Source organism: Cuculus canorus, chromosome 18, assembly GCF_017976375.1.
Source record: "Cuculus canorus isolate bCucCan1 chromosome 18, bCucCan1.pri, whole genome shotgun sequence".
Classification (NCBI taxonomy): domain Eukaryota; kingdom Metazoa; phylum Chordata; class Aves; order Cuculiformes; family Cuculidae; genus Cuculus; species Cuculus canorus.
Genome location: NC_071418.1, coordinates 7998720 through 8026050, shown reverse-complemented (window position 1 = coordinate 8026050; position 27331 = coordinate 7998720). Strand labels below are relative to the sequence as shown.

General features: G+C 43.2%; 1 protein-coding gene and 1 long non-coding RNA gene across 2 annotated transcripts in view; one reads left to right on the top strand and one right to left on the bottom strand.

Moving 5' to 3' along the window:
* LOC104064733 (myosin-4) overlaps positions 1-26568 on the top strand; it is a 31288-nt gene extending 4720 nt beyond the window's left edge. Inside the window, exons 10-40 of the mRNA XM_054083224.1 lie at positions 125-263; positions 690-808; positions 909-1058; positions 1138-1308; positions 2796-3105; positions 3433-3444; positions 4182-4255; positions 4802-4889; positions 6532-6649; positions 8067-8190; positions 9042-9178; positions 10419-10674; positions 12348-12590; positions 13508-13684; positions 14340-14485; positions 14572-14662; positions 15430-15819; positions 15912-16038; positions 16460-16578; positions 17196-17392; positions 17884-18067; positions 18964-19129; positions 19961-20085; positions 21297-21605; positions 21692-21895; positions 21980-22105; positions 23230-23400; positions 25206-25310; positions 25391-25486; positions 25982-26116; positions 26463-26568. Coding sequence (XP_053939199.1) covers positions 125-263; positions 690-808; positions 909-1058; positions 1138-1308; positions 2796-3105; positions 3433-3444; positions 4182-4255; positions 4802-4889; positions 6532-6649; positions 8067-8190; positions 9042-9178; positions 10419-10674; positions 12348-12590; positions 13508-13684; positions 14340-14485; positions 14572-14662; positions 15430-15819; positions 15912-16038; positions 16460-16578; positions 17196-17392; positions 17884-18067; positions 18964-19129; positions 19961-20085; positions 21297-21605; positions 21692-21895; positions 21980-22105; positions 23230-23400; positions 25206-25310; positions 25391-25486; positions 25982-26116; positions 26463-26477 — 4824 coding nt within the window. The 3' untranslated portion in view covers positions 26478-26568. The remainder of the gene's footprint in view (positions 1-124; positions 264-689; positions 809-908; positions 1059-1137; positions 1309-2795; positions 3106-3432; positions 3445-4181; positions 4256-4801; positions 4890-6531; positions 6650-8066; positions 8191-9041; positions 9179-10418; positions 10675-12347; positions 12591-13507; positions 13685-14339; positions 14486-14571; positions 14663-15429; positions 15820-15911; positions 16039-16459; positions 16579-17195; positions 17393-17883; positions 18068-18963; positions 19130-19960; positions 20086-21296; positions 21606-21691; positions 21896-21979; positions 22106-23229; positions 23401-25205; positions 25311-25390; positions 25487-25981; positions 26117-26462) is intronic.
* LOC128853969 (uncharacterized) overlaps positions 1-27152 on the bottom strand; it is a 53741-nt gene extending 26589 nt beyond the window's left edge. The window contains exons 1-4 of the long non-coding RNA XR_008452839.1: positions 26895-27152; positions 25308-25441; positions 23673-23747; positions 16470-16560 (exon numbers count right to left, since the gene is read on the bottom strand). This is a non-coding gene — a long non-coding RNA (uncharacterized LOC128853969). The remainder of the gene's footprint in view (positions 1-16469; positions 16561-23672; positions 23748-25307; positions 25442-26894) is intronic.
* Between the last annotated feature and the right edge of the window lie 179 nt (positions 27153-27331).

The following is a 27331-nucleotide window of genomic DNA, read 5'->3' as shown; positions in this document are numbered from 1 at the left end:
CTCAGTGCAGGCAGGGAGGTGGGGAGGCAGGGGGACAAACCCCATCTTCCCATTGCAGTACACATGCCTGTTAACAGCCCTTGGACTTCTTTGACCCTTCCTGACTTGCCTGTTACCTCTGTAGAGCGCCGTGGACATCCTGGGCTTCAGTCCCGATGAGAAGGTGGGGATGTACAAGCTAACAGGGGCCGTCATGCATTATGGGAACATGAAGTTCAAGCAGAAGCAGCGGGAGGAGCAGGCAGAGCCGGACAACACAGAAGGTATTAACAAAATCTAGAACTCCTAGTAACAGGAGGCAGTATTTGCTGCAGAATTTGCTTGTGAATTTGTCTCACCAGGAGACAAGCTAGTAACCCATAAAGTGCCCAATACTTCGAGAATTATTTTCCCTTCCAGAAACTTAATTTTTTAATTAATTGTTGAAAGTTCCACGAAGTCAATTATTTAATTATGTTCTGCAAGGAAACAGAGGAACACAAAGATGACACATTGCTGCAGCCTTCCAGGCATGGAATAAGAGCATGCTGCAGCTAAGACACTGCTTGTGGTGGTGGGCAAACATTCTCCATGGGGTTCCTTTGACAACAGGTGTGGTTGAAAGTCAGCTCCTTCTAATAGAAACATCCCAGAGGACCAGAACACCTTTGTTTGACTCTCTTGAGCTTGTTTGCTGTCTCTGATCCTAGTGGCTGACAAAGCTGGCTACCTGATGGGTCTGAATTCTGCTGATTTGCTCAAGGCTTTATGCTATCCCAGAGTGAAAGTCGGGAATGAATATGTAACTAAAGGACAAAATGTCCAACAGGTACCCAGACAGCTGATAAGCTTTTCACTTTGCTCACACAGTTCTTTCAACTTTAAAGCTAACTCAACTTTCATTACTGCCACGGCTGTGATTCCTACAGGTATACAATTCTGTGGGTGCCCTGGCTAAATCAGTCTATGAGAAGATGTTCCTATGGATGGTCACACGAATCAACCAACAGCTGGATACAAAGCAGCCCAGACAGCATTTCATTGGTGTCCTGGACATTGCTGGCTTTGAGATCTTTGATGTGAGTTACAGTAGGTATGCTTGCCCATTGATGTCTTTTCCAAACTAATCAGCACTTTTTACATATTTTGAATTTGTAGTTCAACAGTCTGGAGCAGCTCTGCATCAACTTCACCAACGAGAAACTGCAACAGTTCTTCAACCACCACATGTTTGTGCTGGAGCAGGAGGAGTACAAGAAGGAAGGAATCGAATGGGAGTTCATTGACTTTGGGATGGACCTGGCTGCCTGCATCGAGCTCATTGAGAAGGTAGAGGAAATCTTTTCACTTCCTTCTCAGAAGTACACAGGTATCTACTCCCAGCCCTATTGTTCCTGCCCCCCAGTGCCCGGTGACACATTCAGTCATTGCACATGCACGTTCAGCACTTAATATTCACACTGATAGGTTATACCTTTGCACACAAGCTTCATGTTTCTTAATAACCTCCCACACTTCCCACCACATAGTAGCATCTACAGCCACCACTACCATTCACAGCTAGTGCCTGTTGCCTATTGCTATATTTAACAATTAAAATCCACATTTACTGCTCTGTGTCCACACATTTTGTGTCCTCTATCTATGCAGTACAGAGTATTAGAGCCAGAGGAACCAAAACACCTGTGCTGTTCTAATGCTGTAGCCTCTTTTGTAATGACAGGAAAGAAGTAGACATTTCTAGGATGCAAATCATCTCCTTATAAAGTATATTCTACAAGTGATTCAGTGAAATGTCTTTACAATACTAGAGAAGAGCAATCTGGACAGCTAACTCAGATCTAGATGCTGGTTTGTAGACACCTATGGATACAAGAGATGAATGCCAACCCCAGAGCTCTCACACAGCAGCCACACATAGAGGGCAAAATCTTCATTCAAAACATGGCATTCCTGCCCAACATCCACCTCCTGTGGTTGCTGCTGCTCTGAAATATCCCTGATTCTAGCTCTGGAAGCTATCTAGCTGAAATCAGATGTAAGCTTCTAATGGTATCTTGTTAAATTAAGAAAAAGAACAAGAAGTTTCATTCAAAGAAGGAACTCCTAGAATTCTCTATAGGCCAATGAAATGCAGGTCACATCAGTGTCTCCAGCAAAATTAGAGGACACGTGCTTATCTGCACCATCAAAAGGTACCTAATGCAGCTCAGATGAAAGCTCTGTTGTACTGAGAATCTGCCTATCTCTCTGTATTGAAATACTTCCTTTTGCAAATACAATTCAGAGACAAAGTAAAAATCTATGGGTATTTAAAGCATGGATTATTGCTATATACACTCCATACAGGGTGAGGAAAATCTGATCCATCGTACACAGTCATTGGGGGCAGAGCAGGAGTTGTTAGATATTAGTTATCTATGCACATTCCTGAGGAGTTGTCACATTAAGTTTACCTTGACAGTTGCAGCCTGATGGCTTATAACAAACACAACAGCATCAGTCCCACAAACAGGACACTGAAACCTCCTTCCTAACATTGTAGGATCAGGATGATTGAAATAATTGGTTATACTATGTAGAGTTTCATTCTAAGATGCATGTGAACAGTAATGTTGAGTTGCCATGTTCACGGTGGTGAGCAAGACAGACTAATAATAGTTTGTCTGGTTATTACAATAACTAGTGATGTCTTAAGACCTTGTGCGGTACAAATTACAGTCACTGAAAGAAGTCACAAATCATATGCAAGGTGACGTTTTCTTTACTTTTCTTCTCCCCAGTTTACTTTCTTCATGTGCTGTCATTTCTTCCAGCCCATGGGCATCTTCTCCATCCTGGAAGAGGAGTGCATGTTCCCCAAGGCAACGGACACCTCTTTCAAGAACAAGCTCTATGACCAACACCTGGGCAAGTCCAACAACTTCCAGAAGCCCAAACCTGTCAAAGGCAAGGCTGAGGCTCACTTCTCGCTGGTGCACTACGCTGGCACCGTGGACTACAACATCTCTGGCTGGCTTGACAAGAACAAGGACCCCCTGAATGAAACTGTTGTGGGGTTGTACCAGAAATCATCCCTGAAGCTGTTGTCCTTCCTTTTCTCTAACTATGCTGGTGCAGAAACAAGTAAGTGTTTTTTTGGTTATGCAAGAATCAACTAAAGTTTACTTCTGCTTCTCCTCTCTGTGGTGTACTCTAGACTCTTGTTATGGTTTAGCCTCACTCCCAGCTCGGTCAGCAGCTAAATGAGAGCAGCTGTGGTTCCAATCCCCCGCTTAGGGAAAGGACAAAGAGAGAGAGACTTGTGTGTTCGAAACTAAAACTAAAACAGTTTCAATGAAACAATAATAACAGAAAGGAAAACAATATTCATAAGCAAATAATAAAATACATACAAATACACAAAACCAAAATCCTCAATGACTATATGTCGCTATTGATGCTGCAAAACAGGCACAGGGAAAGGTCCCAGACTTGACTTACTGGCAGATGGAAGGTGGACTCAGGAACTGGATTTAGGAATGCACAGATCTGGGATCAGGGCAGAAAGACAGACAGAGCTCTTCCTGAACACCGGCCATGGAAGAGAAGGACCTTTCCCTTTTGATCCCTCAGTTTTATTTTGGCTAAGATGTGAAGTTTGGAGCATAAAGACTCCATTTAAGTCAAGATTTAATTGGCTTCAGCAGTGCAGCATAAACGAAAAGGCACTGAGCAGCCTGTATTCCTGGGACTACAACCTGCTTCCTGCCTTGGGGCTGCCGTAACTCCAAACAGATCCCTATTCTTCACCTGAAACACTGGACTAGGAGATTTTTCTGAAGACCTCATTGCACAGATAAACGAACATCCACTGCTGAGCCACATTCTTGTGGCTAATTAAAACAAAATGGGCTCACATCTATGAGTAAAAGCAACGTGACTTGCAGCACACTGTTATGAAACTTAAGTCAGGCCATAGTGTTCCAAACCACCAAAGCCACATACATCATGATGCAACCTAAATCATGTATCTGAGACCAAAGTGACCGTACGCTGATCACCAGCCAGCAGCACTTCACTACAACTCTCAAGCAGCAGTGGCTCAGTATTTAAAATTGAAAATTACTTATTTTATTGGCCCATGACCAAAGGAAGGAAGGTGAGGCCTACAAACCATGCTGCTTTCTCTAACAGTTCACCTCCTGTCTATTTCTTCCAAGGTGACAGTGGTGGTGGCAAGAAAGGTGCTAAGAAGAAGGGGGGCTCTTTCCAGACGGTGTCTGCCGTGTTCAGGGTATGTGAATTTCCTTTTAAATGAGCCATGCTTCCATAAAAATGATCTGAGGGCTGGAACAACTCTCCTAGGAGGAAGGGCTGAGAGAATTGGGGTTGTTCAGCCTGGGGAAGAGAAGATGCCAGGGACATCTTCTTAAGCCCTTGCAATATATAAAAGGGGCTTATCAGAAAGATGGAGAAAGATATTTTATCAGGGTCTGTATTGACAGGACAAAGGGTAATGGTTTTAAACTAAAAGAGGGCAGGTTTACATGCAACATATGGAATACATTTTTTATGGTGAAGGTGAGGCACTAGAACAGGTTGCCCAGAGAAACTGTGGATGCCCCATCATTAAAGCGTTCAAAGTCAGGTTGGACGGGGCTGTGAGCAACCTGGTACAGTCAAAGATCTCCCTGCCCATCATAGGGGTGTCGGAATTGATGACCTTCAAAGGATCCTTCCAATCCAAACCATCCTGTCATTCTATCATTACTTGGCATTTGAGTAAAAATATCAAAGCTTTGTAGCTCAACGCTCGAACTCATGTTTTGTTCTATCACAGGAAAATCTAAACAAGTTGATGACTAACTTGAGAAGTACCCATCCTCACTTTGTGCGTTGTCTGATTCCTAATGAGACCAAGACACCTGGTAAGTCCGTTATTACACTCTGAAGACATAGGACTCATGGGAATCTGCCTGCTTAGCTTTCACACTTCTTCCAGAACAGGTCCCTTTGCATGTGAAGTCCTTGTGGGGATTGGTCTGTAGGACAGTGGCCAACTAAAACTTCTTGTATTGTTTAAAATGACTGTAAAATTTTTAGCATTACTTAGTCCAAAACAATTACCTATCTTTGTTAATTGTGTGCATGGAGCTGCAGATGAATGATAAAGATGGGATAGATCGCAGCTGATGAATTTTCAGTTGTGGGCAACAGCACAAGCAAATCCCTAACAAATGCCTAGTTTTCAGGACCACTGTGTCATTCAGAACTGTTGCATTCAGCCCAAAACTTCTTACCAATTTCTAAATATTCAGTGTTAGGTTCTGACTCACTGAGCTGGAGGACCGTCAAAGAAATCATATATTGTTTGTAGAATTTTGTGCATAATGTGCTGCGTGCTGCTAACGCTTAGAAAGCAGTTTTAAATAAAATTATGGATTTTTCCCTTTAACAATTAAATATTAAACTCTCACAAAGAGTTTATTGTCTGAAAGCAGTCAGATTTGGGAGTATTTTCATGCAGCCATTACACTGAAGGACCTGGGGAGAGACTCACTTGGGTAAGTCCGATCATTGTCAGGTCTGACACTGATAGAACAGTAATGTAGATACTGGTAGAAGGTAGTGGGTATGACAGGAGTACCGGGAAACAGGAGCTTAGCATCTGTTTAATCTGCTCAAAAAATGAAAGACCAATTTCAGACAATTTCTTACTTTTCTTATTTATGCTTCTCTGTGTAACACTGAAGACCACAAGCAGGATTTAAGCAACACACATATTCACATTTCAGCGGTTCATCTAAACTCCTTTTATATTCAGTGGAGAGAAGCTGGCATTTTAAGTTATGACTCATCAGGCTCCTTTTATAAATCTCTCTTAGGATGAGATGAATCACATCCTACAAGACTCTGTTTTGCTTCACTGACTATAAATGAAACCCAAATGGAAATGTCCACAATTCACATCCTAAAGAGAAAAAAGAGGAATCTCGCTGGGGTCTTGACAGTCAAAAAGGTGTAAGGGAGGGAACTAAAGAACCCTACTAAAATAGAAAAGCATATTTGAATGAATGATTTTGCCAGATATGGCTGTCTTTTTAATGTTCACTCAGTTGTTTTGACAGAGGTGACTTGGAGGGAATCTTAACTTTTGCCTTTTAAGAGAAAGAAAAGTAGCACTGTGTGAACAAAATGAAAGATGGTGAAGGAAGAGATACTGGACATTTTCTGATTTTTAGCTAGTTTTAGGCCACTTATGCTTGACTTTTCTAACAATTCCTTTCTAACAAATCCTTATTGATTACATTGAAAAGATAAAGTTAAGGGTATGGACCATTCTGCACTAATTAATGCCTCTAGCAGCTGACGGAAATTTCTGCAAGACAAAGTGATCCCAAGAGGGTTTTATTCTGCCAATTGTACTTTGTTTGTAATACTTGGAAATAAGAATACAGTTGATTATTATATCCAGTAGATATTTCAGGAGGAGAAAGACAATTCTTCCCATGTTAACCAACTGATGCTTTGGAAGAAAAGGAGAATCACAATGGATGTATTTTGTTTAAGGTGAAATGGACCACTACTTGGTGATGCATCAGCTGCGCTGCAATGGAGTTCTGGAAGGCATCCGAATTTGCAGGAAGGGTTTTCCAAGCAGAATTCTTTATGCAGACTTCAAGCAACGGTAGGTCTTCAGTTATTACTGTCTGTTAAGATAAGATTTTGGTAAACCGGCAGTTCAGGAGTCAAGTCTGGTGACATCAAGGAGAGACCAGATTAGAGCATTTGAGGGAACTAAGTCACTAATACTACCTTAGGTCATTCCAATCTTTTCCCTCTTTGATCCAACCAGAGATTTCTCAATCCATCAGAATCAATGTCATTTTTAAACCGTACTCAAAGCCTGATGATTCAAAGAGATGCAAAATGCTTGCAGTGTAATGAATTAAGCAGCAATATAGACTGTTCTCTGTAAGTCTCCCGGAACATACATGCAAACCCAATCCACATCAGTGCAGCCTACTTCCCGTGCACAGACAAAGCATTCCAAAATCCAAGGCTTTGCCAGTGTTCTGTTACTGGCCTGTATCCTGTGCCTTGTTTTCCTCATCTTTAACATGGAGACAATTAAACTGGATCATGTGAGCTCAATTGCCATAAAGTGCTGAATCAGAACTGGCTGTTGTTATAATTAAACGTAACAGTAGCATCTGCTATGCTGAACTGCCCTGAAAAGGACCCAAGACCTCTCTGAAAATGCTCTAAAGCCTGGTGTTCTGTAAAGGACTAGCTGGTCTCAACTGTCAAGTCATAATTTGATGTGACAGGTGAAGGAACCAGTCCATAATGGCCAGAGTCGAGAAGCACAAAGTGCTTTATTGTTCAGAGAAAATGTGCTGAAGCTCAGGAGGATATACAATGAGAACAGAGAATAAGAACAGATAACAAATTCCCTGCACCAAGATCACTGTCTTCATTTGACATATTCTCTTTCAAGGTACACTTGAGAATAATAAATGCTTCAGCATACAGTCACACATCCTCACTAATGTACCTGGAAAAACCCGTTTGGAAGGATTAAGTGGTCTTGTCCATGACAGAGGACTACCTTATTCATTACGTCACCTTGCAAAATGCTAAGATTTCTGTTAGCATTTACAGTACAATACCACACCATTTTCCATCCAAGGTCAAGGATTCAGTGTTACAATTTATAGAGACTGTGAGCAGTGCAAGATCTGTATTCCAAAGTGGTTTTAATCTATCTTCAACTTTAATTTGAGTAGCATTCCTCTGAAACAAGATGAGAAGAGGCTCTTCGCACTATGTTCTCCTTAATCCCTGGACCTGCAGGCACTCTTAAGTATGCACAGTGATTTGCATGTAACAACATACTGTGTTGTTCCACATCCAGCAGATTCCTTTGAAGAGTAGACATGTCTTCTTGTCATCACATCCTGTTCAGCCAAGACTGTCTAGATTTCAGATGGCATATTCAGCTGCTCTGAGATAGCTCAGCTTCCATATATTTTATGACATATGATAGATCCCATTTTCCTCACCCTGTTTGCAACTAGTCCTTGCAACCTGTCTTACCACAGGTACAAGATTCTCAATGCCTCAGCCATTCCAGAAGGCCAATTCATTGACAGCAAAAAGGCTTCAGAAAAGCTTCTTTCCTCCATTGATGTTGACCACAACCAATACAGATTTGGCCACACCAAGGTAAAGTTCCTGCAGAAGAGTGGGTATGGTAAAAAGTATTGTTTGTTGTAAGCATTTCTTGCACATGAACTCAATGTTCACAGTGATTAGACATGAAGTACACCACGATGAAGAAGGAGTACAGAAAACTTGTCTGGTTCTGGGGGTAAATGTGAATGGCAGCAGTGTCAGCACTGGAAACACCACATCTCCAGAACGACCCAGCGTGGCTGCAACTAGAGCTAGTGCTGCCCCTTGCTCCTGACAGTTGAACTCATTTATAGCAGGGTGTGTTAGACAGGCTCAGATAAGTTTGGACAGTCAGAGTTTTCAGGGGCTGTAGGCACGCTGCAAGTCTGTTTCCCATATCCAAAGCAGTGGCAGGTGGGTCACTGATTCGCTGATCAGCACAAGCAAAACAGTACTGTCTCTGGACAATATAACCCAAGCACCTATGCTACCAAACAGACATCGTCATGTGTGCTTCTCAAGCCACCTCTAAGTCAATTTACAGAGCAAATCTTGAGCCTGACATAGAAGGGTGGAGTACAGAAAAGAGATAGAGTAGGATATAGTACTATGTTGAAAGTTCAGTCTTTGTTCTAATAACTACTGATGAGCTAGATCTTCCACACCCCACTGCGGAGCAGGCATCAAATAACATAGTAATAATATGATTAGATAATATATAGAGTGACTTCTCATGAACCACAGGAACAGAGAGGGTATAAACAGTGACACAAGATTTCTTTAGCTGTTAAATCTTTATTCTGCAGGCATTTTTCCAAAACTGCTTTTTCTACCCTGCCTCAGCTGCCAATCCCTGCGCATCTACCCAAGCCTCAAATTATGTGACCTTTTTTATGTTCTAGGTGTTCTTCAAGGCAGGTCTCCTAGGACTCCTAGAAGAGATGAGAGATGAGAAGCTTGTGAGCCTCATCACTCACACACAAGCTATGTGCAGAGGGTTCCTCATGAGAACTGAATTTAAAAAGATGAATGCAAGAAGGTAATAAACGAAAAAATACCTAACTATCATTCGGTGTCAGACCAAAAGTCCAGTAATGCAGTATGCTGTCTCAGGTCAAAAACTGTCCTCAGGAAAGACCCTTAGAAAGACTTAGTGGAAACAGAGCAAGCGCAAATAGTTTCTTTGTCATAGCCAAATGGAGCCAAATTCCAGCAATGGGTGTTTGGCCATTGGACCATGCAGCTGGACCATGATATTTAACAGTAAGCCTTTTCTCCATAAATGTGTTTACCATTTTCAACATTTAAAGAAGTGCTACGGTTTGTCCATTTTGAACAAGTCCTCTAATAATTTCACTGGATCACTTTGATTTTGTAAGGAAGGCAGATAATCATGCCCTGCTCTCCTTCTCTTTATTTTTCTTTCATGGATACACCATCTAAGATGAACAATTCCAGCTTGTACAGAGAAGATACTCTATATAGATACTCTTCCCATTTCAACTCTCTCCCTTTGAGATGGGATGAATCATGGAAAATGTAAAGTGTAGGAGTGGCAGCATTGGGAAGCCAAGCAAACTTTCTCAAACATTGTTGACAAGTGAAAACTTTAGGGGGATCAAAAATCACACAAATGTATAGGATGCTCTGCCAACCAGTTGCAGTTTTTTAGCTCAGGGGTTTCCTTAGCCAGGGATGTTTCTAACAATTCAGGAACCCTTACTGGATTTCTCTGTGAGGAACAGGCTAATCTCTCCTTGAATATGGATATCAACAACATACTTTTGTACTCAAAAGTATTTAAAAAGCTTGTTTTGTTTTCAGTTTCTATCTTTATCATTTCTAATGTGTTATTTTGTATTTTGAGTGACCCAAAAAGCATCAAGCTGCTGTTTCCACAACTGACAGTAACTCCCAGGTGTACAGTCTCAGCAACAGTACTACAAGAATGTCAGTTTTTCACTCTGGTATTCACCTGAGCGCTCACACTTTCTTTGAGACTGAGGAAAGTCTCAGAGATTCCCAGGCAACATGGCAGAGAAGTTTGTCTGTTTTGGAGTATTTTTCCTTCTTATATCCAGACATAGTTAGTGTTCATGCTACTGAGCCAGCAATCAAGGGTCTAAAAATGACTCTTTAGTAAAGCAAAGAAGATGAGGAAAAAAGTCACACGTGAAAGTTCCTTGAGGAAAATGCTGATGCTGTATGACCAAGAATCAGAGTCTGTTTCCAACCCAAGTCTCATTAGCCTCATGAATTGTGTGTTCATGTATTTTCAGAGAATCCATTTATATCATCCAGTACAACATTCGTGCATTCATGAATGTGAAGCACTGGCCCTGGATGAAGCTGTACTTCAAAATGAAGCCCTTGCTGAAGAGCGCAGAATCTGAGAAGGAGATGGCCAACATGAAGGAAGAGTTTGAGAAAACCAAGGAAGAGCTGGCCAAGTCTGAGGCAAAGAGGAAAGAGCTGGAGGAGAAAATGGTGACCCTGTTGCAAGAGAAAAATGATCTGCAGCTTCAGGTTCAATCTGTGAGTAATCTCCATTTCAGATTCACCCTGCTTCCTCTTGTTCTGGTGTTCTTTCCCTTCTTTTGTCCATTTTCCTTCATAAACAGACAAGGCCACAAGGCAGATTCTCCACTGCCTTCTATCTGGTCTTGTCATTGACACCTGAGGAATGTGAGTACAAAGCACATGTAAAACATTTTCCCCAGTATGAATACAGGAAATTTCTCACTGGCCTCTCCTGTGAATTCACTTCACTATTCGCAATTACCAGTAAAAGAATCAGATGTTCTGCAGTATATACAATGGGCTCCTAACAACGCTATGTGGTTCTGGATGAAACACAGGCTGTTTCCACATTTGCTGGCTATTACAATGCAGTACCAGAGCAGGGGTGCTTTTCTGTCAGACAGGACTGAAACTGCAGAATAGAGAGTGATGCTTTTCTCTGGAATGCTGCTGAGTAGAGACTGAAATTGCACAAGACAGGAATAGTGACAGGTTTTAAAAGGTAATAAGATACTACGTGGCCAAGGGCACTCTGGCACAAGAGGACCTGTCCACTTGATTCCGTATGGTTTCAAACCAGTTGGGTTTTCACAAAAGTCCTGTATCGTCTCAAGCACTGAGGCTGTAACTGTGCACACTGAAGGACAGATCCATTTCCTGAATCCTTCTTCAGAACTTCAACTTAACCTCACCTAGTTTTCTGAGTTTCTTTGTACCCTTCTTGGTAGTTAATGCTCTGTTCCCCAGAACTCACTCAGTTTACAAGCATTTGGGGCTTCACTTTATCCCCTTCATGGACTGTGAGCCAAAAAACCCAAGACGCCAAGATTTAATCAAGTTAACTAACCTCCAAGTTAGGATGCCTTTCAAAGAACTCGGATTTCTGATTTTAGAACATACAAGAACTCCTACAGCATGATCATTGCCCTCAGGTGTGTTGTCTGATTCTTCCTTGACTCACAGTTTCTCACTGTTTCAGTGCTGGAAGAGTCCTTCCTATCTTCCAACTAAGTCCCATTTTCCTGAAGGAATTTCTATCAACCCTGCTTGAAAGATTTGTCAAGCACCATCTTCTCCAAGTTTGTTCTCAGAAGATGCACACTCACTAGCCATGATTTTCAGTGCGTTATGGCTAAATTTTAAGTTGAGCTTGTCTCTGTCTTGGCTGAGAGGGACAGAGAATGAGAGAAGCAATGTTAGCTTCAAGTGAATCACACAGAAGACATTTGGGGAGAAACAGTCTGACCTGTTTCACTAGAGTTGGAGGAGATTATTAAAGATAGAATCATCCAACACTACGAAAGATGACTTTGATAAGCTATATGTTTCACAAATCCAGATCTAAGCTCACACTCCCATGACATCCAGTTTGCTACCCACCTATTTATTTCACAATTCCTTGCAGGCTCCTTGTTACGACTGAACCCCGGGAGACTGTTGCATGGTATTGTAGTCAAATTACCTCACCAGCTGAAAGGAAGCATCTTTACCATGGGATTATGGTACACTTCCCTAAGCCATACCTGAGCAGAACAACTTCTTCATGATCCAATAGTATGCACTGTGATTTGCATAGCAAATTCTGCCCTGACTTGTGCAATCCATTTCCTGGAGATGGCGCTTGAACAACACGTTGCCTTTTGTTGTTTTTGTGATAAATGAAATGTGCTTTCAATATGTTCTGACAGGAGAGTGAAAACCTAGCTGATGCTGAAGAGAGATGTGAAGGACTCATCAAAAGTAAAATCCAGTTGGAAGCTAAAATTAAAGAACTAAATGAAAGAGTGGAGGATGAAGAGGAGACAAATGCTGAACTGACAGCAAAGAAGAGGAAACTTGAAGATGAGTGCTCCGAGTTGAAGAAAGATATTGATGATCTTGAACTGACTCTGGCCAAAGTGGAAAAGGAGAAGCATGCGACAGAGAATAAGGTGACTGAGGGATCAGGGAATTATTATTCCCCAGACAGTTTTCTCAGGCAGTTTTCATTTTTGTGGAAAGCCACTGTCACTCGCAAGTACTCTGAATTGAAGTGATATATGCCTGAGGCCTAAGAAAGAGGGATTGCCATTTAATCATGCATGACACAGGAGGGAGTGTCTTAGCTAAAGCACTTAACCGAGTGGACTTTCCTTATCCCTTCTGCCACGATTTCCCACCCAAATGAGACAAATGGAAAGCAAGGGTCAGGCAGGGTAATGCAGAACACCTGATGTGTTTGAGAGAAGGTTCTTGGTGCGCAGGGCTCTACTGAAGCACAAGGAATAACCTTCCAAGACAAAGCCAGAAGAGCTGGTATGTCCAGCAGCCCACTTATAGACTCCTAAATCTGTGATTACTTCTTCCAAGGCCATGAGGTTCTTTGTTATTTTATGGTGTTCCTTTCACTTTTGTGGAAAACTTAACATATCTTTAGGTATGGTGGGCACTTAATACCTTTCTAGAGATCCTCATTTGCAGAGAACTTACAGCTGTCCGCCTAGCAAATACATTACATGCAGGAAATACATTTTTTGAGTAAGAACAACTCAGAGGTCTTTTGTAAATCCCAGTGAGTGAAAGCTTGCAGAGGCAAGGGAGGATCTAGCACGTGTTCCACTATAGAATTCAGTAGGATAGGGCTGGTAGTCAAAACCAGCTAAAGTAAGAATGCCTGCCATTGCTGGACCAGAGAGTTGTGACTGTCGGGTGTGACACTTGTTGCTACTTTCATCATGAACAATGTAGAAATTCTGTGGAGAGCACTTTGACTACATCCATGCAAGATTTTGCAAGGATGTGCTCAGTATTCTCAGTCTGTCATTTCTCCCAGCACCCCCTCATAGTATGGATGCTGGCTGTCTGACAGGTTAAGAATCTTACCGAAGAGATGGCAGCTCTGGATGAAAACATTTCTAAACTCACTAAGGAGAAAAAGTCCCTCCAGGAAGCCCACCAGCAGACACTGGATGACTTGCAAGTTGAGGAAGACAAAGTCAGCACACTCACCAAAACCAAGACCAAACTGGAACAGCAAGTAGATGATGTAAGAAAAAGGTTTTGGCTTGTGTAGAGTGATGTTCTGACAGATGAGAAGAGAACAGAAATCTGTAGTTGGGAGCATAAGCAACACCTAAAGCAGCCAAGACAGCTCTGATAATTTTAGTTAATAAATCATTGCCAGTTGACAGAGTATTGTGGAATCCAATACATCTTTGATCTTTCCCTGCCTATTTAAACTATATTCCTCACTAGGTATTTCAGCATTTTAGACTTCTGTGCCCAGTTTTAACCAATTAGCAGGAGTAGTGTATCTGTGGCAGTCTGAAGTCTGCTGCAAAGCTGAGTCTCGTACCATGCAGTGTGAATATATACCAGGAAGCTATGAACACTGGCAATTTGTCAATACTTAGCCGTGCTAGGAACTGCAACTACTGGAAAACTTTAATTTCTGTAGTTTTCCAAAAGCTTGCATTTCACCATGCACATCCAAGCAGTGGGCAGTGTAATATCTGAAACCAAAGCCTAATGGCAGCTCTGACCTTGCAGCTCTCACCGCACAGGTGGATATGAGAGCTAGACACAGAATCCGGTTGTCTTCTCTCTTCATCCATTACTAAGTCTAGTTAGAAATTTAATACAAGAATAGTTACTTTTAAAGTATAATTTCTGTGTTCCAAAGTATGTTTTACGTGTTTTAGCTCGAAGGATCTCTGGAACAAGAGAAGAAACTGCGAATGGACCTTGAGAGAGCAAAGAGAAAACTGGAGGGAGATCTAAAAATGTCTCAGGATTCCATCATGGATCTGGAAAACGATAAGCAACAGATGGATGACAGGCTAAAGAAGTATTGCACTGAATTTTTATGCTCTGAATTCTAAAAATCAGATTTTATTTTAACTGTACTGAATTTGCATTATTGTTCTTTAACAGAAAGGATTTTGAAATTGGCCACCTGCAAAGTAAAATTGAAGATGAGCAGGCTCAAAGTTCTCAGCTGCAAAAGAAAATTAAGGAACTTCAGGTACAGAAAAATTCTACAAAAATATTTTCCTACACATGAATAAAACAATTGACATGGGTGCTGGTCCCATCTCAGGGCACTTGTACAGAAGCTCTTGCCTCTGATTATACACAGCTGCATAAGCGATTTCTTAAGCAAAGCTTATGGCAGACTTTGAAAATGGATCAGATACTGAGCTACAACTGTAGTGAAGCCCCTGAGAATTACTTTTCTAACAAAACAATAGAATGTGACATAATCCATAATGATCAGGACAGAGATCACCTTCTGAGCGCAGAGCCAGGAAGACAGTTCTTTTCAGAGCTATTGTCCCATGGTTGGTCATCCCAAGGTTCCTTCTACCTTGTATGCTGATGGAGAAGGGCATTGCTTTGTTTCGGTCTGACCTTTGGAAAATTTCTACAAAACTTACATTCCTTCACAAGGTGGCACATCCCCTATTTCTTCAGAAAAGTGCAATATTCAATCTTCATGACATCATAAATCCATTCTCAGCTATGAAATGAAATACCAGATTTCACATTCTCTTGTTCCAAAACTGAATATTACAGGTACTAGGACACAGCTTGGTGAAATTTCTAGTGGTGCTTCACTCTCTATGCCATTATAAAGAGCAGCCTGGTCTAGTGTGAGGTGTTCCTGATCATGGCAGATGGGTTGAAAATGAATGGGCTATAAGGTCCCTTCCAACCCAAACCATTCTACAATTCTATGAATCTTTGCTCTATCTATTCAGAAGTCTTCATTTAACCAATTAACTTTCACAGGCTCGAACAGAGGAACTGGAGGAAGAAATTGAGGCTGAACGAGCAATCCGTGCAAAGACTGAAAAGCAGCGAGTTGACCTCTCGCGGGAGCTGGAGGAGATCAGCGAGCGCCTGGAAGAAGCAGGAGGGGCTACAGCAGCTCAGATTGAGATGAACAAGAAACGTGAGGCAGAATTTCAGAAGATGCGTCGTGACCTCGAAGAGGCCACCCTGCAGCATGAAGCCACGGCTGCCACCCTGCGCAAGAAGCACGCGGACAGCACAGCTGAGCTTGGGGAGCAGATCGACAACCTGCAACGAGTGAAGCAGAAGCTGGAGAAGGAGAAGAGTGAGCTGAAGATGGAGATTGACGACCTGGCCAGTAACATGGAGTCTGTCTCCAAAGCCAAGGTTGCTGCATAGCAAGAAACATTTCTCATCACTCCTATTGTTATTCTGAACAATCAAATGATCTAAAGGATATGCTTTCTATCTCTTAACAGAGCAATCTGGAGAAGATGTGCCGAGCTCTTGAAGACCAGTTCAGTGAAGTCAGATCTAAAGATGATGAACATATGCGCCTAATTAACGATCTGAACACACAGAAAACACGTCTACAGACTGAGAATGGTGTGTCCTTAGACGTAATTGTGCTGTGCCAAGTATTTAATCATGCTGTCTGAATACTTGTGTCGTTTGCAGCACATTCATCAGTGGTTGATCTGAACAAAATCCAGGCTGTAGAATTTCCTCCTGGTGGCAGTCATAGAAACTCCACCCAAGGAAATATAAAACCAAATCGAAAGCAGCACTATCAATCAAAAAGAACGTGTGATCTTGTGGACAGTTCTTCCCCTTTCCTTTGATTGGAATGCCAGCACATTTATCTTTGATAGCTTTTTCCGACTGGTGGGAATGAAATTGCTACTCTCCCCTCAATTTACCACATAATATCTTGTAATCTCTATCCATGTGGCTAGAGCTCTCCTCATTCATATGCTTTATGTTTCAGATCTCTGTCTAAAAAAAAAATCAAACATTTTCTTGTTAGGCGAACTTACCCGGCAACTGGAAGAGAAGGAGTGCTTGATTTCTCAGTTGACTCGAGGCAAACATGCTTTCACTCAGCAGACTGAAGAGCTGAAGAGGCAACTAGAGGAAGAAAATAAGGTGATTTGTTTTGACTTAGACCAATAAATTGTAAAAAAAATCAATGAGCTAAAACTATAACTAGGATTTCTCCTCAGAGAAACGTAGAAATCAGAACAATGAAAATTCTGAACTTTGCCTTGGAGCGTAAAACACAGAAGAGACATCAGAAATGAAATAAGGAAGACTGCTTAAGCCCTTCTGAAGTTCAAAGTCATGAGGAAAGTGGATGGAATACAGCAGCAGCCAAAGCAAGAGAGCAGGAGCGCAGGCATAGCCAGGGTTCGATATGAAAACACAGTTTAGAGTTTCTTCCACCTTCAGATAAACACTAAAACTTACCTGAAAAGTTGACAGGGAAACTGCTTTAGAGATAATTCCCACCTTGTCTTTGCCTAAAGCACTTGGTGCAGATGTGCTTGAGAGGCACAATGCATCCCAAACAAGATGGGCAAGCACCTGATCTTGTTTAACAACATCAAGTCTGAAACAGAGTCCTTAATGTTATTCACTTTGCCTGGTCTGTTAACTGTCACACATGGGCAGTGACACATTGACATTTTATTAATATACAGTTTAAAAAAAAACAGTTGTAAATTATTAATGTTTTGAAAATTTGTGTAATTTTTACTACCCAGGCCAAGAACGCGCTGGCCCACGCCTTGCAGTCTGCTCGCCATGACTGTGACTTGCTCCGGGAACAATATGAGGAGGAGCAGGAAGCCAAGGGGGAGCTGCAGCGAGCCCTGTCCAAGGCCAACAGCGAAGTGGCCCAGTGGAGAACCAAATACGAGACGGACGCTATTCAGCGCACGGAGGAGCTGGAGGAGGCCAAGTATGTGGAGGGGTAGCCTGGAGCAAGTAGAAGGATATTTAAGTATATATGTGAGAAGGAACTGGAGGAAACCACAATATGCTTGTAGTTGGAATATGCAGAGTAGTGTGTTTTGTAACATGTTAGGGGTAAAAAGGGGAATGAGTAGAGGTTTAAGGAGGAGAATAAGTAGAGGCTCAAGAGTGTCTACAGAAAGGAGAACTTCAGTGCACGAAGTATGGAGTTAAACATAGTTGAAAAATCACATTTTTTACACTGCCAATGTTGGAAGTGTGTTTCTGGTTCCTCTCTACATCGGCACAGTCTACCCCTTGAGTAAGTATTCTCCCAGCCTGTACACCACTCCAGTGTGCTCTGCCATCCCAGGCTCCTATCAATGTTCTCTGTCTACAGCTTTCCATGTTACTCTCTCATGCCAAACTCCCTTCCTGTCTATTTGGTAACAATGCCAGAATTTTCCTTCTCTCAGTACCAATTGTCTTGTCCTGCAGAAAGAAGCTTGCTCAGCGCCTGCAGGAGTCAGAGGAGCAGATTGAGGCTGTCAACTCAAAGTGTGCTTCACTGGAGAAGACAAAGCAGAGGCTGCAGGGGGAAGTGGATGACCTCATGATTGACGTGGAGAGGTTGAACGCAGCCTGCGCAGCATTTGATAAAAAGCAGAAGAATTTTGACAAGGTTCATTCAAAGAGCTTGCCAGATCTGAAAATCATTAGACATTAGATATGTCAAATTCTGAAATTATCAAAGTTCTGCACTCACAGTAAGATAAATTACGTTTTACCTAAAGCAAAGCCATGGTAAGGAGCACATAGCAGGACATATACTAATGATAATGTCACAGTGTGAGTAACCTCAGATAAAGTAGTTTTCTGATAGTTTTGAAAAGCATGAATTCTTCGCAAGGGAGATTGGGAAGATCTCTAGCCAGCCTTTGATCAAGTAGAGTGAGCAAACATACACATGGAAGACAACAAGCCCTGACTTTCGCCTCCTGTTAAGTCTGCCGGCCTTGTACTTGGGTTAGGCAGAGCCTCAGACTCCTTTACATAGTTCCAGCCTTTGCTGCCTTTAAAAACATTTAAAGGAAACAACACTTTGTCCAAGTGATGTTGCACAGCCCAGCGCCTTGGCCCAGCCTTGTGTGAACTGAGTGAAAAGAGTAACAAAGATGCTCTGCAGAACTGTAGTATCAGACAACTTGGGACAGTGTCAGTGAAACATGGTCTTTCTGGGTGGGCTCAGTGTGAGACCACTGGCTCCTGCAATAGTACAAAGGCTCATGCAGCCTCATTCAGAGTAACCACATTGTGTCCAGCCTGGTGTCAAACTAAACTCCCCCTGGGAGCTGGGGGTATGTGCTAGTGCTGGGCAAGGAGGACAATTTAAGTAGCTTCCACCAAAACAGCCAGAGCATGTATCACAGTGACCTGATTGTCACAGGTAGAGAACAGTCCAAAGCAAAAACCTGCAAGACAGGCCATGCCTCTTGGGTTCTTGTCCCGTAAAAATGCAGAGACAGGAGTGTCCCACAGTGGGTCATTCTTATGCTCTGATAGCTCTTGTTGCTCCAGGTCCTGGCTGAATGGAAGCAGAAGTACCAGGAGAGTCAGGCTGAGCTGGAAGCTGCCCAGAAGGAGTCTCGCTCTCTTAGCACTGAGATCTTCCGCATGAAGAATGCCTATGAAGAAATGCTCGACCAGGCTGAGACCGTCAGAAGGGAGAACAAGAATCTCCAGCGTAAGTTCAGATCTCTAGAAGCTCTACCGTGACCCACCATCAGCTCTATCAGGATCCACCATGCATCCTAAGATGCTTCCATGATTCTGGGCTACCAGAGCTCTGCCTCTTCCCAGGCTTTGGCTCCTTATGGTTTTCCCACAAAGCTCAAGTGAGGCAACTTTCTTTCCTGTTCAGCTGCTCACAAATTCACCTCTAAGCACGCGCCTACAGCTGGTTACAGCATCCTCCTCCTCATGGTATTCCCCCTCCTTCACACCATCATAATCCCATTCATGGATAGGGACCAAATTAACTGAATGGGCAGAAATGATGATGAAATCAGATACTAATTTTTTTCAGATTACTTCAGACACTGCCATTAGAAAAAAATCTGCGAGGCTGTTGCCTGTCACATTGGAGGGCAGTGCAGCTGTGGCACAGCGGACTGGCATTTAATAAGCAAACTAACTGTATAAACAACAGTTTATATAGAAAGACAACTCTGTTCCTTTTGTAAGCTGAATGATCCATGGAGAGAATCTGAGGATAAAGAAAGCAACCAAACAGGACTGCCTTTGGAGATGTAGTTTCGCTGTTCAGAGAAAGTTAACATTATTCTCTGAGCTCACTCCAGTTGGCCCCTCTCATTTTTCAAATTGCACACTGAACTGGAAATAGCAGGTAATCAGAAATAAATATCACACACCAGGCATGACCTGCTATTTATCCTCACTGCTGCATCACACTACATCATTATCTCTTCCATCACTCCCATTGCCAAACAGCAATTGCAAGTGTTACAGACAACGTTATCTAAGATGAGTTGATCGTGTGCTTTCTCTATTGTAGAGGAAATTTCTGATCTGACTGAGCAGATTGCTGAATCTGGAAAAGTTAATCATGGATTGGAGAAGGCAAAGAAGCAAATTGAGCAAGAAAAGTGCGAACTTCAAGCAGCACTAGAAGAAGCGGAGGCAAGTGTCTTAAATAAGGAAGTTTGGGTTTAGAGAGATCATGAATGGCGAAAAATTGGAGGTTATGTCTTGTTTATCCTATACTGGTACAAAGGTGCAGTGAGAAAGCACAGAGAATAAGGACAACTCCTCTCCCATACCAATGTGGCATTCCTTGTGGTGGTATCACACACAAAAAATCTCAGTCCCAGTCTAAAACTGAGCTCATTCACTTGAATTCACTCCTCTGAAAGACTAAAGAAAGGTCATTTGTATTTCAAAACTCTGACAATTTTAGTTTTATAGTCTAGTAAATCAAGAATGTTTTCAGAGCATATCTAACCCACACTTAAAAATGTTCTCAACACCACCTCTTGTTCAAAACAGAGCTGAACATTGAAGAGAATTAAGATCATATTTCTTTAGTTCCTTCAATTCCAATGAATGGGAAGTAACACATTCAAAGAGAACTCAGTTCACATGGGTTCTGAGGAACACAGAGAAGTTGCTGGGGATTTGCTGAATCTTAGAGGTGCCCCTGGTATACTGATGTGCTTTGCGGACACAGGCTGCATCCCACAATTCCATGATCTCTCAGTTTTCCGTAGTGTCTTTGGTTATCCCTCAGCTCTTCGTATCTTTAAGTCTTACTTTCCCCTAATCCATGCCAGATTACAGTTCCCTCAGTCCAGCATATCAATGGTTTTATTCTCTGGACGTGCTTATTTCTGTCCACTGATGGTAAAGACTCAGCCTCAGGCTTCCAACTCCTAAACACCCGAAGCTAGATGATACGAGTATCACAGGGAAAAGGCTGTCTGGAAGGGAAAAATGCCCACACAGTCACTGGGATGGGACTAAACACAGAGCCCCTAAGCAGAATTCAGCATGGAGATGCAAGAGAAGGCAAGCTGCTTCTGAGCATGAAGCTTGGCTCGCCTGTTTCATGTTTTCACATGCTTTGTTATATCTGCAGTGTCCATAGCCCTCAATGCCCAGACCTTGTCATATTGGAGGCATTTTCCTAAGGAGTCTTATTGCTAAATTCCTGATTAATATCCAGCTGAAGTACCGCTGTATATGGGAACAGCAGCAGCTTTTTCAGTGCTAGGCCAGGTCTCCATTAAGGCAAATAGGTCTGTGTTACTGGCTGCAAAGTGAATTTTGACTGCATGGGCATTTCCCAATAACAGACACTACAGAAACAAATGATATTATTTCAACCCTGCCAGGGCTCTTTAGAACATGAAGAGGGAAAAATCTTACGTGTTCAGCTGGAGCTGAACCAGGTGAAGTCAGATGTTGACAGAAGGAGTGCAGAGAAAGATGAGGAAATTCAACAGCTGAAGAGAAATCACCAGAGGGTTTTAGAGTCCATGCAGACCACGCTAGATGCTGAGATCAGAAGCAGAAATGATGCTTTGAGGCTGAAGAAGAAGATGGAGGGAGATCTGAATGACATGGAAATACAGCTGAGCCATGCCAACTGTCAGGCAGCAGAGACACAGAAGCACCTCAAAGCTGTGCAAGGGCAACTCAAGGTAGGGACCACAGGGGCTACTGTCCTACAGGTCTTTATCACTTACTCTGCTTGCCTTCGAGTCTCACAGTGCTTTCACCTTTAAAGGACTCCCAGCTCCATTTGGATGATGCTTTGAGAGAGAATGAAGACCTGAAGGAGCAGCTTGCTATGGTAGAGCGCAGAAACAATCTGATGACAACAGAAATGGAGGAGATGCGAGCTGCTATGGAGCAGACAGAGCGAGCCCGGAAAGTTTCTGAGCAGGAGCTGACAGATGCCAGTGAGCGAGTGCAGCTTCTCCACTCGCAGGTATTTGGTATCTCCTTCGCAATAGGCATGTAGGAGTCACATGGCACGGGGTGGGAATGACCTGCCTTTGGACTGTCCCAACAGAACACTAACCTCCTCAACACCAAGAAGAGACTGGAAGTGGACATTACTCATTTACAGAATGAAGTTGAAGACAGCATTCAGGAAGCCAGAAATGCAGAGGAGAAAGCAAAGAAAGCAATCACAGATGTGAGTCCTCTTCCCTACCTCTCTTTCGTTTTCTACTACTGCCATGACTTTTACACTTCAGAAAGAGAGCAATCAGGTCAAGGACAACCAAAATAGGAGCAGAAAATATCAGTGACACACAACCCCTCCCACATGGGCCTCACACACCCTCTGCCCCACTGCTTGCAGCAGCAGACCCCTTCAGTCTAGGTCCTCTACTCATGTTCTGCTACCTGTCTGTATTGAAGAGGCATCCTGTGTCCCCTTCCCCATACCCACACTCACTTTTGCTTCCAGGAGAAATGTAATAGAATAGAACAGATAGTGGCAAAATTGTAATAGGAAAAGAGTAGTCTGAAAGAAGTCCTATTTAGACATAGAACAGAAAAGCAGAAATTAAAATCATATATGCATCTATACAAATGCTAGACTTATAAGAAATAAAAGGAGAGACCAGCAATGTTTCATTTAAACAAGGTTCTACAGCACCAGAAGAAACAAACAGTAGGACTATCTGGAAAAGGTATATGAAAATGAAGCAGAAAATAGTCACACTATTGCAACAAATAATGGTGCACCTGTGCCTGAAGTGCTGTCTCATTCCGGTTGCCAGCAGCAGTGCTGCAGGCTCCCCTCTGCCCTGTCCCATTGGTGACAGCTGCCCATCTTGGATTTAGACACCTGAGCAGGCACAAGCTTTTCATTTTAGTTTGAGATACTCGCAATCATTTCAAAAACTGCTTAGGAATCTGACTCTCCAGCAAATGTAGGCACCAAACGGCCAGATATTCAAAATCATTTGGGAGCTCAGAGATGTAGTGCGCTAGCTGGTGATACTTAAAGATGCCACTAATTTCCACTGACTCTTAAAAGAATGAAACTTCGGTATCAAGTCACTTGCCTGGCTTAATTATTTTTTTCTTGTCATCAACCCTGCCCATTCTCCAAAGCAGAGTAGTTTTAGAAACACCAATACTGGGAAACAGTGATCCTCTTTATAGGACAGATGCTTAGCACAGCCCCGGGCACTGACAGAATGTGGAGAACCACGCACAAACGTGAAGTTGGGCATTGTTTCCAGGGGGACCACAGGACTGCCAGGGATGGAAAGGGATATTTGTAACATAACTGTGCTCTACAACCAGGCAGCCATGATGGCAGAGGAGCTAAAGAAGGAGCAGGACACCAGTGCCCATCTGGAGAGGATGAAGAGGAATCTGGAACAGACAGTGAAAGACCTGCAGCTCCGTCTGGATGAGGCAGAGCAGCTGGCTCTGAAGGGTGGAAAGAAACAACTCCAGAAACTGGAGGCGAGGGTATGGTGAAAACGAGGGTAGGCTAAGGTCCAGTTCCTGAGCAGACCCTTGGTTGCTGGAACCTCTTGGGAATGTTACAACAGGGAAAATCCCAGGTATCTCCAGCAGGTTTGATGAGTGTTACACTAAGTAGTCATAGGTTGCACTGTGGGTGAGGAACTTCAGAATGACTTGATAAAAAAAAAGAGTGGGCAAAAAATTGTGGTAGATGAACATCAGGGTAGACAAACACAGTAACTTATCTAGGGAAAAATAATTTAAAACATACTTACCTGGGGATGATCTTGGAACTGGCAATTACAACTCAGCCAGGAGATCCCAGTCTTCTCCACAACAGGCCTCAGAAACTGTTAGTTCCATGTACAGGAGAAGCAAAAATCCAAAAGAGAAAAAATGTGGGGCTTTGTTAGGAAGAGCACTGAGAACAAGACAGAGAGCATCATTTGCCATATATTAAATGTACCACACACAGTTTTGGTCTCTGCAACTCAAGAGAGACCTGAGTGTAGTGGCAGGACAAGGATTAGTGGTTTTAAGCTGAAAGAGGGGAGATTTAGATGGGATCTCGGGAAGATATGTTCTTCTGTGAGGGTGGGGAGGCCCTGGCCCAGGCTGCCCAGAGCAGTGGTGGCTGCCCCATCCCTGGAGGGGTTCGAGGCCAGGCTGGATGGGGCTTGGAGCCCCTGATCCAGTGGGATGTCCCTGCCCAGGGCAGGGGGTTGGAAGTGGATGATCTTTAGTGTCCCTTCCAGCCCAAACCATTGATGCCTTTCAGGGAGAGACAAACAAGGTTAGGACACTTCCATTTGGAGAGGAGATGGCTGAGAGAAATTTTACAGGTTTTACAGACTTAGGACAGCAGTGACCAAGATGTATTCCGAATGGTTACTCATCAAAATGCACAATATGAGAAGTAAGAACACACAATGCAGAGCAGGACATCTTCACTGGGAGATCAGTTCGAAAGAAATAAAAAGGAGGACTTTACATAGCGGTCAGTGAAATTCTAGAACCTGCTGCCACAGGAGGCTGTAGAAGGTTCAAAAAGGGATTAGAAATCAGTAGGTTTCTAGGCATACTTAAGGGAACTGGCACAGATATTCCACCTAACACCTCTAATCTAATGACTGTAGAAGCTGGACGAATGTGAGGGGAGTAGAAAGCAGCCAGGTTTCCATGCTGTCCCTAGATAGAGGATGCTGCTGCCATTCCCAGAGGCAGAGCATTGAGCTGGATGGACCATTGGCCTGACCCACTTTTTGTGCTCTTCAGCTGCTCCTGTTCCAAAACACAGCACAATTGACTGGGAATTAGGTGCTCTTGGCTTTGAAAGAAAACATCCACACAGAAATAAAAACATTGGTGCCCAGGCTTGACTTCCATACATTGCAGAAGAGGCAGGGAGCTATGAGAGGGCTATTTACGAGGATAAACTGGACTCAAAGATTACACATAAAACAGATTTTCCCCATGTATGTGGTGAAGATCGACATACACACATGTTCCCTCTTTGTTTCCTCTTTTTCTGATAGATTTAAGCCTAATTTTGGTTATAAATGCCCCAGGCATGCACAGCTAAGTTCCTCTGATAAATAAGTATGGATTCATGCACTATGTCCCCACCAGCATAGCTTGGTGAGCAGTTTTCAGCTAGTCTGGCCCCAAGAAGCAGCTGCAGGAAGCTGCCTACATTGTCACTTTCTCTGCAGCTTTAGTTCGCAGCATCCTGGCTCCCAGGATCCTACAGCAGGATCAGCAGCCACTCTTAGCAGCTCGCTGTCTTCACTGTGATAACTGTGTTTCAGATCAATGAGTTGCAAAACGAGCTTGATGCTGAGCAGAAACGAGGAATAGAGTCACAGAAAGGCGTTCGCAAGTACGAACGAAGGCTGAAGGAGCTAACTTACCAGGTATTTCAAATTCTCTGCCTTCTTAACATGCATCACCTCGGTCCACCTTCCAAGGCTAACTTGAATTTCACTTCCCACAGTCTGAAGAGGATAAGAAAAGTATTCTCCGGCTCCAGGACCTGGTGGACAAGCTGCAGTTAAAAGTGAAAGCATACAAGAAACAGGCTGAGGAAGCTGTGAGTGCAGGACTCTATAAATATTTGTGGGCCCAGAGTGGAGGTTTCCAAAAGGTCTGGGCTCCTAAGTTCATCAAAATCATAAAATGGTTTGGGTTAGAGGGAATCTTAAATATCAAACCATTTAATACTTAGTTTAATAGGGCAACTACGGCCACTGCATTTGAACATTCCGTAGCTCACTAAAGACTTAAAGCTCACAACAGACCAGGCCCAGCTGTAATTATCCTGGAGTTGTTGCACTTGTGTGGCCACATTAGCCAACTTTCCCAGCTGGAACTGATCAGGACTAATTGTTCTGTCCCCAGCTGAGTGCTCATATTGTTGACAGTACTGGACAGACGTGCAAGGAAGCATTGGCAATGTTGGGATGTAGCTGTGAGGCTACCTGTAGTGGGTGATGGTGCTGTGGGGCAGCCACAGACTGTTTGGCTAATGGAAACAGGGCAATGTCAGTTCGTGTCCATGGCACTAAAGGCACTGCACGGCTTTCAGGAAGAACAGGCGAACACTAATCTCTCACGATGCCGCAAGACCCAGCATGAGCTGGAAGAGGCCGAAGAACGAGCTGATATTGCTGAATGCCAGATGAACAAGTTGCGAGCCAAAAGCCGTGATATTGGAGGACAGGTGAGTTGAAGGGCTGCTGAGGAGGACCCATGCAACATAGATCTCTGCCAAATACCTGGCAGTCCCAGCTGTATTCCTCCCACTTTTACACTGGCGTGTCCTCATAAAGGAAGGCCAGAAACTGGCACTTATTCAAAAGCAGTCAGTTTTGGAATTCCTTTATGTGCTAAGACAGACCAGGTACGATCAACTCTAAGAATCCAGGTCCTTCAGCAGAATTGGGAGATGCTGGTTCTTTGCCAGTAACGTGGCAGAACATTTGCAATAGCTACAGACCGGAAACAACCCCATAAATAATTCAATTGCTCCAATAACCTCAACTTTATGTTCCTTTTCTTATATTTAGAAATCACAGGAATGAGGTCCCTGACCGGAGCCATGGCAGGTTCTTACAACGTAGGCTTCTGTGCAGCCAACAGAGGTATTCATCACTCGCTTCAAGTAACTAGGTGTGCATGTAACTGATTTCTAACCTGGCCATATTTAGCCAACCCTAAGTAGAAACTGTGACAAATGAAAATAAAGCTAGGTGATGCTCTGGTGACTGTAAGGACTATCAATTTGTTACAAGATCGGCAGTGAGCATCTGCGAATGGACCTATCAATTACAGTGGTTCCCAAAGTCCAGGTTACGTCCTGCACAGTGAAAGGGGTTCCCAAGGCAATGGGAACACACTCCTCCATTGTCCTCCATAGTTTCAACTCTCTTGCTTGAAAGAAGATAACAGTTAAATAAGAATAATACAGAATGGAGCTCGCCATAAAGCTATAACAATACCTGTGTCTTGAACTGCTCTGTTCTTCTGCCTTTGCAGCCCATGGCAAAACTCCGTGGAGACAGGGAGAGCATCTCCTCTGGGCAGTGCGCGTGTGTGGATCTGCCACGAGTGGAAGGAATGGATGGTGATCAGCACCCTATATTGTGTGTGTGCCTGAGTCCTGTGGGATGTGTTGTGTTTGTGAAAGGGAGGGAAAAGGAAGGAATCCGCTCCACATAGTATGTGGAGAGGAATGCAGTCCATGCGATGGAGGGAAAGAAGGGAGTGGACCTGCTCCATGTAGCATCTGGTCCCTGCTCTGGGGGAGAATGAGGAGGAGGGGATGGATCTGCTCCATGCAGTGCATGGAGGAGTATCTGCTCCATTGCGAAGGACTAGGAGGAGAAGGAGGAGAATCTGCTCCACGTGCAGGGGGGAAGCAGGAGGAGAAGGGGTA